The following is a 15,333-nucleotide window of genomic DNA, read 5'->3' as shown; positions in this document are numbered from 1 at the left end:
TCAGGCCACAGTGTCCAGGCAGTGCAGATTCTCCCCCTTTGGGTCAATCCAATTAAGCCATTAACGAGATTTGGTTGCTCTGCCAACCCACAGCACCCACCTGGCCAGCACGGTGATGGCTCCAGGCAAAGCTGTGGCCTGGCCTCCCTGGGCCAGGTGACGCTGCCTTGGTGGCACCAGGGGCCCCCGGATCCCTGGCCATGGTGAGCAGGGACCCGGCTGTGCCTTGGGCCCTGTGTCCCAACCTGAAACCCAAACCCTGAGATTCCTGCAGGTGATGATGGACACAGGAGCTCTGCTGGCCTCGAGGTGTTTGTGACCTGATCAAGTTTGTGTCCTGGTCAGCGTGTCCTGGTCAGCGTGTCCTGATCGATGTGTCCTGGCCACTATGTCCTGGTCCGTGCATCCTGATAAATGTGTTCTGATCAGTTTGTCTTAATCAGAGTGTCCTGATCAATGAGTCCCAGTCCGTGTGTCCCAGTGTCCCAGTCCGTGTGTCCATGTGTCCCAGTCCATGTGTCCCAGTCCATGTGTCCCAGGCCGTGTGTCCCGGTCTGCGTGTCCCGGTCCGCGTGTCCCGGTCCGTGTGTCTGTGTGTCCTGGTCCGTGTGTCCGTGTGTCCCAGTGTCCCAGTCCATGTGTCCCTGTCCGCGTGTCCCGGTCCGTGTGTCTGTGTGTCCCGGTCCGTGTGTCCGTGTGTCCCAGTGTCCCAGTCCGTGTGTCCCTGTCCGTGTGTCCCGGTCCGTGTGTCCGTGTGTCCCAGTGTCCCAGTCCGTGTGTCCCTGTCCGTGTGTCCCGGTCCGTGTGTCTCTCTCGATGCCCCCTGTTGGTTTCCCGCTCCCGAGCCCACAAACGAGAGCGGGCTCTGTGCCCGTCTCAGCCGAGCGCAGGCGCTGCCCCAGGCCGGGGCAGTCCCGGCACAGCTCCAGGCTGGGCCGGGAACGGGGGAAGAACCCCGGGACAGCCCCAGCACCCCGAGCCTGCTCCGGATGGGATCCAGCAGGAACAGCCGCTCCAACACCACAGCCAGACACGGCCCTGGGGCCAGAACCAGAACCAGAACCGGACAGGCTTCTGCTCATCTCGGTGCCGTACCAGAGCCTGGTGAGATTCTGTAACCTGCTCCGGGATTTCTTGCAGTTTCTGAGGGACCAGCTGGACTGACCCCGGCATGAGCAGACGCAGCTCCGCTGCCGCGGCCCCGGACCGCTCCTGCTGGGACCGCGGGGCCCGAGGCAGCCCCAGCGCCCGGGGCTGCTCCGGCGCTGCCGCCCGTCCCTGCCCGCCCCCCGGGGCTCCGTTTGTTGTTCAATAACGCTGTTGGTGCTCCCGGTACCGCGGTCTCGGCGCGATTCAGCCTCCGGGCAGGGCGGGGAGGGCCCGGGCCGGGAGCGGGAGGGAGAACGAGCGGGGCTGGCCCCGGTTCGGGGGAGACGAGGGCGGAGTCCGGGAGGAGCGGGAAAAGCGCTTTAATCACGGAGCGGGAGCGGGAACGGCTCCAGCGGGAGTCCCGGAGCCCCGAGGGGCGCGGAGGTGCGGGAGGTGCCAGCCCGAGCCGCTGCTGCCACCCGGGGGTGTCCCCTCTGTCGCCGGCTCCGCCTCGGAGGCTGCCGGGACCCCCCGCCCCGCTCCCGCTGCGCCCCCGGCTCTGCTGCAGCCGGGAGCGCGTCCGGGATCCCCGGATCCGGGACGGTCCCGGTGCTCCGGCGGGGCTGCTGCCCCAGGGAGCTGTCCTGGCTCCCGAGAAGGGGCTGCAGCCCTCCCGGAACGAGTCAGGGATCACCTGGAAGGTCCCACACGGAGCACCGGGCCCTGCCCACACCCCCGCCAGGGCTGGGGGTCTCCCCGTTTGCTGCCGCAGCACCCCGTTAGTCTTAGGGGTCCCGAGATGGAGCTGCGGGGCAGCTCTAAGGCCGAGCTTGGTTAGCTGGGATCAGGTGGGTTTGGGATGTCGGGGTGTCACCGTGCAGCCACCTGGGACAGGACCAGGCAGAGACTCCAGCGAGGCGTCACAGGGGCCCAGTGCCCTCCCCTTCCCCTGGCTCTGCCCTTCCCCTCGGAGCGATCTTGTCCAGCTGTGTCCCTGCTGTTGGCCTGGAGAAGGAGGCAGACCCATCTCTGCAGAGGCCTCTCAGGGCCAGCAGGGACTGTTTGGGTGGGAAGGGACCTCACAGCTCCTCCCGTTCCACGCCCCGTGCTGGCGGGGACTCCTTCCCGCAGCCCGGGCTGCTCCGAGCCCCGGCCCCGCTGGCGTCCTGCGGGTGGACTCTATCCGTGGCCGGTCCGTGTCCCCGGGGTGCCCAGCTCGCCCTCGGAGCACACACGCTGTTGGGAACTGACCTCTGGCAAGGTTCCAGCCGGCGATGTAGTAGGATTTCAGCTCCGACACCCTGAGCGAGGCGTCGGGCACACAGCCCAGCTGGATGTAGTCGCTGCACTCCACAGGCTGCTGCAGCTCCAGCAGGGCCGTGTCCCCAGCCCTGCCCACGGCCGGGTGTCCCCAGCCTGTCCCTGGGTACCCGGTGATGAAATCCCGCTGCTGTGCCAGCCCCGGAGCACAGCCGAGCTCTGGGGGGCTGGGGCCTGCTGGGCCGTGCAGGTAAAACACACACATGTGCACACAGGTAAAACACACACCTGTGCACAACACACACCTGTGCACACACAGGTAAAACACACACATGTGCACACAGGTAAAACACACACCTGTGCACACACAGGTAAAACACACACACCTGTGCACACACAGGTAAAACACACACCTGTGCACACACAGGTAAAACACACACCTGTGCACACACAGGTAAAACACACACCTGTGCACACAGGTAAAACACACACCTGTGCGCACACAGGTAAAACACACACCTGTGCACACAGGTAAAACACACACCTGTGCACAACACATACCTGTGCACACACAGGTAAAACACACACCTGTGCACACAGGTAAAACACACACCTGTGCACACAGGTAAAACACACACCTGTGCACAACACACACCTGTGCACACACAGGTAAAACACACACCTGTGCACACAGGTAAAACACACACCTGTGCACACAGGTAAAACACACACACCTGTGCACACAGGTAAAACACACACCTGTGCACACAGGTAAAACACACACCTGTGCACACAGGTAAAACACACACCTGTGCACAACACACACCTGTGCACACAGGTAAAACACACACCTGTGCACACAGGTAAAACACACACCTGTGCACAACACATACCTGTGCACACAGGTAAAACACACACCTGTGCACAACACACACCTGTGCACACAGGTAAAACACACACCTGTGCACAACACACACCTGTGCACACACAGGTAAAACACACACCTGTGCACACAACACACACAGCTGTCACACAGACAGGTGTCACACGCATACAGGTGTCACACACACATATCACACACAAGTATTACACACACACAGGTGACACATGCAGCTGTCAGACATACACAAGTGTCACGCACTCAGCTGTCACACACATGCATGTCACACACGTACAGATGTCACACACACAGGTGTCACACATATACAGGTGTCACACACACACAGATGTCACACACAAGTGTTACACACGGCTGTCATACACACGTCACACATATAGGTGTCACACGCAGGTGTCACACAAGTGTCACACAGAGCTGTCACACACAGGTGTCACACACACAGGTGTCTCACACACCTGCACACACACTCTCACCTCATTTTCACACCTGCACTCCACCCCCCTTGGTGGCCCCCGTGTCACTTCCCCCTCCCCCAGCTCATCCTCTTTGTCCCCAAAGCGGATTATGGCGGTGGCTCAGCGGGGACACGCGCGTGTGCAAGGAGAGGCCACGCCCCTGACCAGCCTCACACGGGCCTCAGGTGTGCACAGGGGTGTCACAGCCCCTCCCAGGTGTGCACAGGGGTGTCACAGCCCCTCCCAGGTGTGCAGGGAGGGTCACGGCCCCTCCCTGGGCCCACACCTGTGCAGGCAGCACGGGCAGGCCGTGCACAGCCCAGCAGGGCAGGCAGCGCAGGGGATGCCCCAGGTGGGCAGGGGATGCCCCAGGCAGGGCAGGTGCCAGCAGGTGATACCCGGGAGGTGCAGGCAGGGCAGGTGATGGAAGTGACACCCAGGAGGTGCAGGAGGGTGGGCGATGCCCAGGTGATACAGGTGATGCCCAAGGCAGGGCAGGTGATAGAGGTGGTGCAGGTGGTGCCCAGGCAGGGCAGGCGGTGCAGATGATACAGGTGATACCCAGGTGGGGCAGGTGATGCCCAGGCAGGATAGGTGGTGCAGGTGATGGGGGTGATGCTCAGGCAGGGCAGGTGGTGCCCAGGTGGTGCCTAGGAAGGACACGTGGTGCAGGTGATGCCCAGGTGATGCAGGTGCTGCTCAGGTGGTGCAGGTGATGCCCAGTGATGCCAGGCAGGACAGGTGGTGCTCAGGTGATACAGGTGCTGCCTAGCTGGTGCCCACGCAGGGCAGGTGAGGCCTGGGTGGTGCCCAGGCAGTACAAGTGATGCAGGTGATGCCCGGGTGATGCAGGTGCTGCTCAGGTGCTGCCCAGGTGATGCCCAGGCGATGCCCGGCGGTGCAGGTGCTGCCCAGGCAGGACAGGTGGCGCAGGTGGTGCAGGTGATGCAGGTGATGCAGGTGATGCAGGCGGTGCAGGTGATGCCCGGGTGAGGCAGTTGCTGCCCAGGTGCTGCCCAGGTGGTGCAGGTGGTGCAGGCGGTGCCCAGGCAGTGCGGGTAATGCCCGGGTGGTGCAGGCGGTGCGGGTGATGCCCAGGCAGGACAGGCGGTGCAGGTGCTGCCCAGGCGGTGCAGGTGGTGCAGGCGATGCCCGGGTGGTGCAGGTGATGCCCAGGAAGGACAGGCGGTGCAGGTGCTGCCCAGGCGGTGCAGGTGGTGCAGGTGCTGCCCAGGCGGTGCAGGTGGTGCAGGCGATGCCCGGGTGATGCAGGCGATGCCCGGGTGATGCAGGTGATGCCCAGGAAGGACAGGCGGTGCAGGCGATGCGCGGGTGGCAGGCCTCAGCCCAGCCCGGGCCGGTGTCGCATCCCAGGTCGCAGTCCCGGGTCAGCCCCGCCCCCGGCCCGGCCCCCGCCGGCCCCGCCCCGCCCCCCCCGTCCCGCCGGGCCGGGGCAGCAGCGCCGGGGGCGGCGGCGCCGGGCAGGTACGGGGGGGCGGGGGCCGGGGGGGCCGGGGGCGGCGGGGGGAGCGGGCTGGGGGGGGGCCGCCATCCCGGGGAGGGGGTCCCGGGGCGGGGGTGGCCCCGGACGCGGGGTGCTCTGCTCCGGGGGTGACACACGGGCGGGGTGACACCCCGGGACTGCAGGGTGGGAATGGGAGCCCCCCCGACCCCTCCGCTGCCCCCCAGCAGGGAGGGGGTCCTGGGGGGAGCAGCGCGGGGTCCCGGTGCCGGGGATGGTTGGGGTGGCAGATGGGGAGCGCCCCCCTTCCCCTGCCCTAATTACCTGTTGTTAATTGGGGGGGGGGGCGCCATATGGCTCCCATTGCCAAGCGCGGGGAAGGCTGGGGGTCCCCCCGCAGACCCCCATGGCAGGGGGAGTCGCACCGTGTGGGGCGCGGGGCGTGAGGGGGGACACGAGTGGGATCCGTGAGGGGGGCGCGGGGAGAGCTCCCGGGGTGGGGGGGGACACGACTGTCCCACCGTGAACGGCGCCGGCCGGTGAGACCCTCGGGCGGGGCAGGGACACCCTGGGGACACGCACCGGGGACAGGGACAGCACCCTGGGGTCCTGGGGAAGGGGACCCCGGGCATGGCAGCCCGGGTGGGTGACATGGGCAGAGACCCCCAAGTTCGAGAGTCGCAGGTACAGGGGACCCCAGAGTGGTGGCAGCGCTGGGGATGCCAGGAGAGGGGAGCTGGCAGGGGACAGGGATGAGGGACAGGCACAGGGGTCCAGGAAAGGGGACCTCGGGGTGGTGACAGGGCTGTCACCAGGGCTGTCCGGCTGGGGGGACATTGCAGAGGGGGCTGGGGACAGGGGCGCAGGGCCGGGGTGGCAGCCCCGCTCCTCCCTCCCCCGCCACAGGCGCCCCCCGAGGTCCCCGTGTCCCCATGGCGGCCGCGTCCTGCCCGGCGCTCCTGGCCGCCTGCCTGGCGCTGCACCTGGCCACAGGTGAGCATCTGGGGGGCACCTGGCGGACAGGGGACACCTGAGGGGGACACCGGGGCTGGGAGGGACCCGGGAGCATCTGGTGGGGACCCAAGGAGGGGACCCTGGGAGTGGCAACTAGGGGTGGTGGGGACCCAAGGGTCACCAGGGAATGGGGACCTGGGGACATGGGGAGGGGACCCTGGGAGTAGCAACCGTAAGAGGTGGGACCCCAGGGCATGGGGACACAGAGGGGCCCGAGGGGACCCAAAGATGTCACCTGAGGGCAGAACCGCTGGGGCTGATAGCCCACTGATCTCCTGGGGACAGCGGCTTGGGGGTGGGGACCCAGGGGGACACCCGAACCACCATGCTGGGGGTCCAGGAAGTGGCACTTGGTGGTGGGGACACAGAGGGGCCCGAGGGCAGAGGTGGGGATGCGGGGGGAGTTGTTGGTCTGGGGATATGGGGACCTGGGGTGGGGACACGAGAGACCCCGGGGGATCAGCAGGGAACGGGGGGAGAGGGGGTCCAGGGAGAGGGACACGGGGACACAGGGACTGGGCCCCGCGGGGCCACACCCCACGGACCCCCGTGTGCCCATCCCCGGCGCGGCAACGGCAGCCCGGGGCGACGGGTGCAGCGGGTTCGGCAACCTGTTCACGGAGATCGCGGAGAACAGCGCCCACGGGAGCCTGGTGGCGCGGCTGCCGCCGGGGGACGCGGCGGGCGCGGGGGGCGGCGCCGGCCTCCAGCTCTGCCTGGTGGGCGCCGACGCCGCCTGGTTCTACCTGGACGGGCGCAGCGTCCGCCTCAACGTCTCGGCCGGGCGGGCGCTGGACCGCGAGGTGACACCGCGGGGACACCCCCGGCCCCTGTCCTGCTCCGGCCGTCCTGTGTCCGTCGGGTGTCCATCCGTGTCCATCCTGCATCCATCCTGTGTCCATCTACCTCCATAGTCCATCTGTCCATCCTATGTCCACCTATGTCCATCCTACACCTGCCTGTGTCCACCTACCTCCATCATCCCTCTGTCCATCCTACAGCCACCTGTGTCCACCCTACGTCCATCCTGTGTCCATCTCATGTCCATCCCATGTCCACCCTCCATCCATCACATGTCCATCCCATGTCCATCCTGTATCCATCCTGTGTCTGTCCCGTGTCCATCCTGTGTCCATCCCGTGTCCATCCTCCATCCATCCCGTGTCCACCCCGTGTCCATCCATTCCCGCTCCCTCCGTGCTGAGTCCATCCATCCTGCAGCCCCCTCCATCCCAGATCCAGCTCCTCCCTCACCCAGCTGGGACCCTCCCCTGGCTGGGGACCCCAGCACGTCCCCGTGGGGCAGCCCCCCATGTCACCCCCATGTCCCAGTGCCCCTCCCTTGTCCCCTGCAGGAACTGGAGTCCCCGGTGCTGATGGTGGCCCTGACCTGTGCCGAGGACGGCTCCTCCCCGGTATGGCCACACACAGTGGGGACCCCGGGGGCTCTGGGGGGCCCCGTCCCCCCAGTCACTCCCGGTGTCCCTCCCCCGTGCCCCCGGCAGGTGGAGTTCCGGATCATCGTCCAGGTCCTCAATGAGAACGACAACCGGCCCCACTTCCAGGGGGCCACCGTCCTCACCCACAACGTCAGCGAGGTGACAGTGGCACTGTGGGCACATGCTGGAGACTGGGGTGGTGGCATGTTCTGGACATGGTCATGGTGATGGGGCAGGGGTGGCCACCAGCACCGGGATGGCCGTGGGCATGGGCTGGGGACAGGGATGGGGACAGGAATGGGGCAGGGATGGGGACAGGGATGAGGCCAGGGATGGTTGGGGTCATGGGCACGGTGATGGACATGGGCACAGACACAGCGTTAGTGACAGGCTGGGTGCCCAGATGGGATGGGAACACCAAAAATGGGGATATTGGGTGTGTTTGTGAGTGCCGGGGGTGTTGGGGGACCTTGGCAACCCCCACGAGGCAGCTCAGGGATGTTGGGGGGTGCGGGGTGTGTTTGGGCATCCCGGGGGTGTTTGGGGGTGTTGTGGGGTCTCTTTGGGGAGTATGGGGTGCTGGGGGCCCCGGGGGCGTTGGCGGCCCCCCGGTGACCCCCGCGGGCAGCTGGCGCCGGTGCACTCGGTGGTGTTCAGCGCCCAGGCCGAGGACGCGGACGGGGACACGCTCATGTACGTCATCGACACGGCCTCGGTGAGCGCGGCGGGGGCGGGGGGGGGGGGCCCGGGGCCATCTGCCGGGCTGACCGACCCCCCCCAGCCCGACGCCCGCTTCTTCCGCATCGACCTCCCGAACAGCGGCCGCGTGGTGCTGGCGCGGGCCCTCGACTTCGAGAGCCGGCGCCACCTCGAGGTGGTCGTGACCGCCGTGGTGAGACCCCAGCCCGCCCGCGGGACCCTGCTGCGGGCCCCCCGCGCCTCCCGCCTCTCCCCGTGGCCGTGGGACCCCCACCCGTGGCACTCTGACAGGGGACCCCCATCTGTGAGCCCCCCACTTGTGGGACCCTGGCGCAGGACCCTGACACGAGACCCCGCCCGTGGGACCCCTGCCCACCCTCATGAATGGGGACCTGGCTGTCACCCCTGGCCCCGGGGAGGACCCCAGCCCCACCCCAACCCCACAGAGCCCCCCGTCCGCGGGTCTGGGGTCCTCGTGCCCCCCGCACCTCCTCGGGGTCACGGCCGTGACACGGGTGGGTTACACAGGTGGGGCCCCCCCAGCCTTCCCGCCCCCCCACACCCGCCGGCCGTCCCCGCCGGCCCCGCTAATTGGGGGTGACGTGATCCTGTCACCTGCCCTCAATCCCCCTCATTTCCTTAATGGGCCACCTGTGCCCCCTCCCCCCAGCGCCCCGCCCCCACCCTGCCCCCCCCGCCTCCCCCCGGCGCCCCCGCGCCGTGGTGGGAACTCGGCGGGACCCCACGGCCCCGGGCTGGGCCCCCTCCTCAGCCTGGGGCTGAGGGCGACTGTCCCTCGAGGCCCCCTTTAGGTGGTTGCCCCTGTCCCGGGAGGGTCCCTGTCCCAGGGGGTGTCCCTGTCCCAGGATGTGTCCCTGTCCCGAGGTGTCCCTGTCCCGAGGGTGTCCCTGTCCCGGGGGGTCCCTGTCGCGGGGATGTCCCTGTCCCGTGAGGGGCCCTGCGCCCCTCTGTGCCCCCCAGCAGTTTCGGGGCGTCCTGCGCCCCGCGTTGCCCGCAGGAGATGAACACCCGCGAGCGGTTCAACGCGTCGGCGCGGGTGCGGGTCAATGTCCTGGACGGGGACGATCAGTACCCCCAGTTCCTGCCCTGCACCCCCCGCGCCCCCCACGGCCCCCGCGTCTGCACCAGCCCCGTCTACACCGCCAACGTCACCGAGGGCCAGCTCCAGGTGGGACACGGGGCAGCGGGGACACCGCGGGGACACTGCGGGGCTCAGGGGGGCCCGCGGGACTCAGCTGGACACCTCCGTGTCCCCTCTTTGTCCCCTCCTTGTCCCCAGGCGGGTCCCCTGAGCTTCAGCCCCGGCGCCGTCTATGCCGAGGACGGGGACAGGGGGCTGCGGGCGGCTATCACCTACTCCCTGCTGGCAGGTAATGAGGGACAGGGGGGGACACGGGGGTCAGGGGCGTGGGCGGCAGCGACACAGACACAGCGGGGCAGGGAGGCGGGGACACGGGGACACAGCAGGCACAGACGCGTGGGCAGGAACACGGGGACAGGGACACCGCAGACGGACACGGCCGGGCGGGGATGGGGCGGGCAGAGGTGCCCGGGGTGGTTCTCAGGGCCGCCCTGTGCCCCCCAACCCCTGGCAGTGCCGGGGTCCCCGTGGGGGTGTCTGTGGGGATGGGGGTCCCCATGCTGGGGGGGTCCCTGCCAGGGGTCCCTGCGCTGGGGGGTCCGAGTCAGCACAATCCAATTGGGACAAATTGAATAAAGGGATTGAGCTGGGGGGGCACTAATCCCCCCCTCTGGCATGGGGGGACTGCAGGGTGCAGGGTGGGGGTCAACCCCTGGTGCACCCAAGGGTGCTCCAGCACCAGAGGGGTTAAACCCCCCCCTCCATACTGGGGTTCAAAGGGTTAATAACGCCCTCCCCCCCCTTCAAAGTACAGGGGATCCTCCCCGCCATGAAGGTCCAGGAATGGATGGGGGACATCAGAGACCCCCACAGGGCTGCTCGGGGGGGGGGTTTCCCACAGGAGTCAGGTGGGGGCTCCAGGGGTGGGCGGAGGCGTCTCGGGGTCCCCATCTCTGCGCCCCCCCAGGTCAGGAGAGCAGCAGGTTCCACATCGACAACGTGACCGGGGCCATCACGCTGCTGCGGGCGGTGGAGAGCAGCCGCCAGACCCCCGAGATCTGCCTCAGCGTCATGGTGGGCGGGGGGCGAGGGGATGGGGGGATGGGGGTCTGCAGGGAGATGGGGGGCCTGGGGAGATGGGGGACCTGAGGTGGGGCTCCCCAGGGAGATGGGGACACCCAGGAGGAAAGGGCTCCCCAGGGAGATGGGTGTCCCTGGGATGGTGGGACCTGCCTGGGGTACTCCGGGGAGCCCCCATGGGTGCAGGGTGGCAGTGGGTAAGACCTGGGTGTCCCTCCACACCCCCTGTGTTCTCTAATGTCCCCCCCCATGTCCCACCGTGTGTGCCCCGTCCCTTTCCTGCGGCCCTCCCGTGTGTCCCCTGTGTCCCCTCTGTGTCCCCCGTGTCCCGTTGCCGTGTGCCCCGCAGGCCTCGCAGGTGAACGACCCCTCCAAGTACGCGGTGGCGCGGGCCCTGGTGCGGGTGCTGGCCCCGAACCGGCACCCGCCGCGCTTCCCCCGCGCCCGGTACCGCGCGTTCGTGCCCGCGGCCCCGCGCCGCGCCGCGCTGCTGCTCACCTTCGGCGGGCAGGTGCTCGCCCTGCGCGCACACGACCCCGACTTCCCCGAGGTGAGCGGGGCAGGCGGGGAGGGAGAACGGTGCGAACGGGGGAGGCAGGTAGGGGCGGGAAGGGGGCGGGCGGGAGGGTGGGAAGTGGTGCAGGTGGGATGCAAGTAGAGATGCAAGTGGGATGAAGGTAGGGTGCAGGTTGGGTGCAGGTGAGGGTGCAGACAGGTGTGAACAGGGGATGCAGGTAGGGGCGGGTAGGGGCAGGAAGGGGGCAGTGAGGCGGGTGGGAAGTGGTGCAGGTAGGATGAAGGTAGGGTGCAGGTAGGGGTGCAGGTGAGGGTGCAGACAAGGTGAGGGCAGGAGGTGCAGGAGGGGGGTGCGGGCAGAGGGACAGCTGGGGAGTGGGTAGGGATGCAGGTAGGGGATGCAGGTAGGGATGCAGGTAGGGATGCAGGTAGGGGATGCAGGTAGGGATGCAGGTAGGGATGCAGGTAGGGATGCAGGTAGGGATGCAGGTAGGGGATGCAGGTAGGGATGCAGGTAGGGATGCAGGTAGGGATGCAGGTAGGGGATGCAGGTGGGGATGCAGGTAGGGATGCAGGTGGGGATGCAGGTAGGGATGCAGGTAGGGATGCAGGTAGGGATGCAGGTGGGGATGCAGGTAGGGATGCAGGTAGGGATGCAGGTAGGGATGCAGGCAGAGGTGTGGGCAGCGATGCAGGTACCGGGCGGGGGCGGGTGCAGGCAGGAGCTGAGCCCCCCCTCCCTGCAGGGGCTGAACCCCCAGGTGCGCTACACCCTGAGCCACGGCGCCAACCAGAGCCAGCAGCTGTTCCAGGTGATGCCCAACGGGCTCCTGGTGGCCCAGGCGGATCAGCTGCGGCCCGGGCAGAGCTACCACCTGCAGGTGAGCCTGGGGGCAGGAGGGCAGCGGGGGAAAGGGACATGGAGGCTGGGGAGACAAGGGGGTACGGGAGGATTGAGGGGCATTGGGGGTCCGGGGGCACTGGGTGGGCACGGGGGGTGGGGGTTGGGGGTACCAGAGGGGCACTGAGGACTGGGTGGCACCAAGAGGGGACACGGAGGGACACAGAGAGGACACTGAGGCTTGGGGGTGCCTCCATGTCCGGTTGTGTGTTCCCCCGGTGCCACAGCCATGTCCCCCTGTCCCCTGTCCTCACCATGTCCTCCTGTCCCCTCCACGCCGCCTCCCCCTCAGGTGCTGGCACGGGACGAAGAATCGGGTGAGACCTCGAACACCACGGTGGAGCTGGAGGTGCTGTGGCCAGGACAGGCGGGTACGGAGGAGGGGGACCCCCTCCAGAACCCCCCCCCAAGGACCCCTCCGTGACCCTCTCCACCCCCACGGCACTGGGCACCCCCAGGGAACCCCTGCCCCCGGCGTTGGGGTCTCCCCCAAGTCCCGGCTGGTGCAGAGGTGCCCCCCAGCACTGTGTCCCCCCGGGATGGATTTTCCCCAAGCTCCCCACGGTGTCCCCAGGCCCCCCCTGTACTGTGATGGGGTCCCCCCTTCCCTGCGCCCCCCAGCCGTGCCCCGCTGCTGACGTACCCTGGAGCCCCCCCGGACCCCTCGGAGACCCCCCGGGACCCTTCGGAGACCCCCCCGGACCCCTCGGAGACCCCCCCCCGGACCCCTCGTATCCCCCGGGACGTGCCGGGGTTTGTCCCCGCCCGCTCCCCGCGCTCCCCCGTCGATGCCCCCCCGCTGACGTGTCCCCTCTGTCGCAGCCCCGCGGGACCCCTCGGAGCCGCCGGCGGGGCGGGGGCTGCCGGCGGGGGCGGTGGCGGGGGGCGCGGGGGCGCTGCTCCTGCTCGGGGCCCTCCTGCTGCTGGCGCTCCTGGCGCTGCGGGCGCGGCGGCGGCGGCGGCGGCAGCAGCGCACGGCGGACCGGGCGGCGCTGGCCATCGAGAAGCACCCCAACGTGGTAGGGGCCCCCCAGCCCCCGGGCACCCCGAGCCTGTGCCTGCGCCCCCGGAGCCCCCCAACGCCCTCCTGCACCCCCAAACCCCGCCAGACCCCCAGCTGTCCCCAGATCTCCCGCACCCTCGTCCCACCCCCGGGTCAGGGGAGGGGGTCCCCGGGCCAAGGGGGGCGCTGCGGGACCGGGGGACCCTGCGGGGGGGAGAGGGGGTCCCCTGTTTTGGAGGGGCTGGGAAGGAAGGGGGTCCCTTGTGTCTGGGGGGGCTGTGGCTGGGGGTTCTGCTGGTTTAGGGGGGTCGTAGGAAGGCGGTCCCCGGCTCTGGAAGGGGGTTCCCGGCTCTGGGGGCTGCGGGAAGGAGAGAGCCCCCCCCGTGCCTCAGTTTCCCAGCTGACCCCCCCCGTTCCCCCCCACAGAGCCTGAGGTGGTTCCAGCCGGTGAGTGGGGGGAGGGGGCGATCCCCGGGGAGGGCGGGGACTCCCCAAAAAGTGCTGGGGGGAAGGGGGGGGAGAGGGGAGCCACCCTGCTCTGAGCCCCCCCAAAAGGGGGATGTGGGGTCCCCTGTGCCAGGGGGGTCCTGTGGGGGTCCCATGAGGGGGCCGGGGTGCTGGGCTGGGATTGGGGTGCTGGGCTGGGATTGGGGTGCTGGGAGGGTCCCATGGGGGGGTCCCATGGGGGGGTCCTGTGCTGGTCCTGTCAGGGGAGGTCGGGGAGCTCCCACGGGGGTCCCTGTGCCGGGGGTCCCGGGTGCTGGGGGGCCTTGGGGTGCTGGTGGGGGGTCCCGTGGGCGGGTCCCGTGCCTGGGGAGCTCGAGGAGCCCGGGGGGTCCCGGGGTGGGCTCTGTGCCAGGCAGGGCGCGGGGGGGCTCCCCTGGGGGTGCCGGGTCTGGGCAGGGTTTGGGGCACGGGGGGTCCCCATGGGGGTGTCCCACGGAGGGTCCTTGTGCAGGGGGGACCCCGTGGGGGCGGTCGGGGCTCTGGGGGGCTCCCATGGGGGGTCCCCCCGTGGGGAGGGTGTCCCGGGGGGTGTCTGGTGTGGGGGGTGCCCCTGGCCCCCCTGACCCCTCTGCCCCTCCGCAGGTCCAGGCCGGCAAGTCCCCCCCGAGCCCCCCCCGGCTCTACTACCCCAACGAGGGCTACAGCGAGGTGGGCGAGGTCCCCCCGCCGCCCCCGCCGCCGCCGCCGCCGCCGCCCCCCCCGCCGGCCCCCCAGGCGCCCCCCGCCCCCAAACCCCAGGCCAACTCCGTGGGGCGGCCGGGGGGGGGCTCGCCCGGGGGGGGATCCCCGGGGGGGTCGCCCCCGCCCCCCCGCGCCAGCCCCAGCCCCCCCCGCGCCCCCAGCCCGGGGGAGGTCCCGGGGGGTCCCGCAGAGGGCGGGGGCAGCCCCGTGCCCGGGGGGCGCCGGGGGGCGGCCCTGGGGGTGCTGCCGGCGCTGGAGGAGATGAGCGAGGAGAGCCTGGAGGAGGGGCCGGGCGGAGACCCCCGAGTGCCGCCCCCGCTGCTGCAGCTGCTCGAGGACTCCATCGAGTGCTGAGGGGGGCGCGGGGGGGCGGCCGCGCCCGGGGGGGCACAATAAACATCTGGAAAGACACTGGCGGTGACTGGGAGGGCTGGGATGCACTGGTTGGCACTGGGGGACATGGGAAGCGCTCGGATGGCACTGGGGAGTTACTGGGACGCACCGGTTGCGATTAGGAGGCACTGGGGGCCACTGGGGGTCACCGGGGGTCACTGGACTGCTCTGGGGGTCACTGGGCTGCTCTGGGGGTCACTGGTTCGCACTGGGGGGATCACTGGGGGTCACTGGCGGTCACTGGGCTGCTCTGGGGGTCACTGGTTCGCACTGGGGGGGCACCGGGGGTCACTGGGGATCACTGGGCTGTTCTGGGGCGCTCTGGGGGTCACTGGAGCACACTGGGACTGTCACTGGGGTGTCCTGGGGGGCTGTCACCGTCCCCCCGCCGCCGCTCCCGTTTGGGCGTTTCCCGCCTTTCCCGTGGCCCCGCCTCTGGGGGCGGGGTCTCTCTGACCTCGCCTCTTAAAGGCGCCGCGTCCCTCAGCGGTCCCTGCCTGCGCTGCCCCCATGAGGGGGGCGTGGGGTCCCCCGCCCCGCGTGGGGAGGGTGCCGAGGGCGGGAGCGGATGAGTCCGGGGGGCGGGGTGTCCCCTGGGTGTCCCCTGGGTGTCCCCGGGGTGCCACGAGGGTGCCGTGCGGCCCCCGTGCAGCGCGTGGGGTTCGTGTGCCACGGCGGGCCCTGGGGTGCGGGGGGCCCTGGGGTCCCCTGGGTGCCGCGGGGGTCCCCGAGGGGTGCCCTTCCCCCACGCGTGACCCCGTGGCCGTGGGCGGCCCCTGCTAAGAGGCTTGAGCGGGCGTTTGTCGCTAATCCCCGGGGTCACCGGCACCG

The 15,333-nt window shown here is 69.5% G+C and overlaps 1 protein-coding gene across 1 annotated transcript; it reads left to right on the top strand.

Moving 5' to 3' along the window:
* The first annotated feature begins 5,124 nt into the window (after positions 1-5,124).
* LOC134549476 (cadherin-related family member 5-like) lies at positions 5,125-14,463 on the top strand. The gene is made up of 16 exons (XM_063395018.1): positions 5,125-5,190; positions 6,074-6,160; positions 6,761-6,984; positions 7,537-7,596; positions 7,687-7,779; positions 8,249-8,335; positions 8,402-8,512; positions 9,338-9,508; positions 9,620-9,710; positions 10,389-10,495; positions 10,851-11,051; positions 11,764-11,898; positions 12,211-12,289; positions 12,741-12,937; positions 13,348-13,368; positions 14,011-14,463. The coding sequence occupies exons 2-16, from the start codon at positions 6,100-6,102 to the stop codon at positions 14,461-14,463; spliced, it is 2,091 nt and encodes a 696-aa protein (XP_063251088.1). The 5' UTR covers positions 5,125-5,190; positions 6,074-6,099.
* Positions 14,464-15,333: the final 870 nt, after the last annotated feature.

Source organism: Prinia subflava, chromosome 4 (assembly GCF_021018805.1).
Source record: "Prinia subflava isolate CZ2003 ecotype Zambia chromosome 4, Cam_Psub_1.2, whole genome shotgun sequence".
Lineage (NCBI taxonomy): Eukaryota > Metazoa > Chordata > Aves > Passeriformes > Cisticolidae > Prinia > Prinia subflava.
This window is presented reverse-complemented; position numbering and strand designations above follow the sequence as displayed.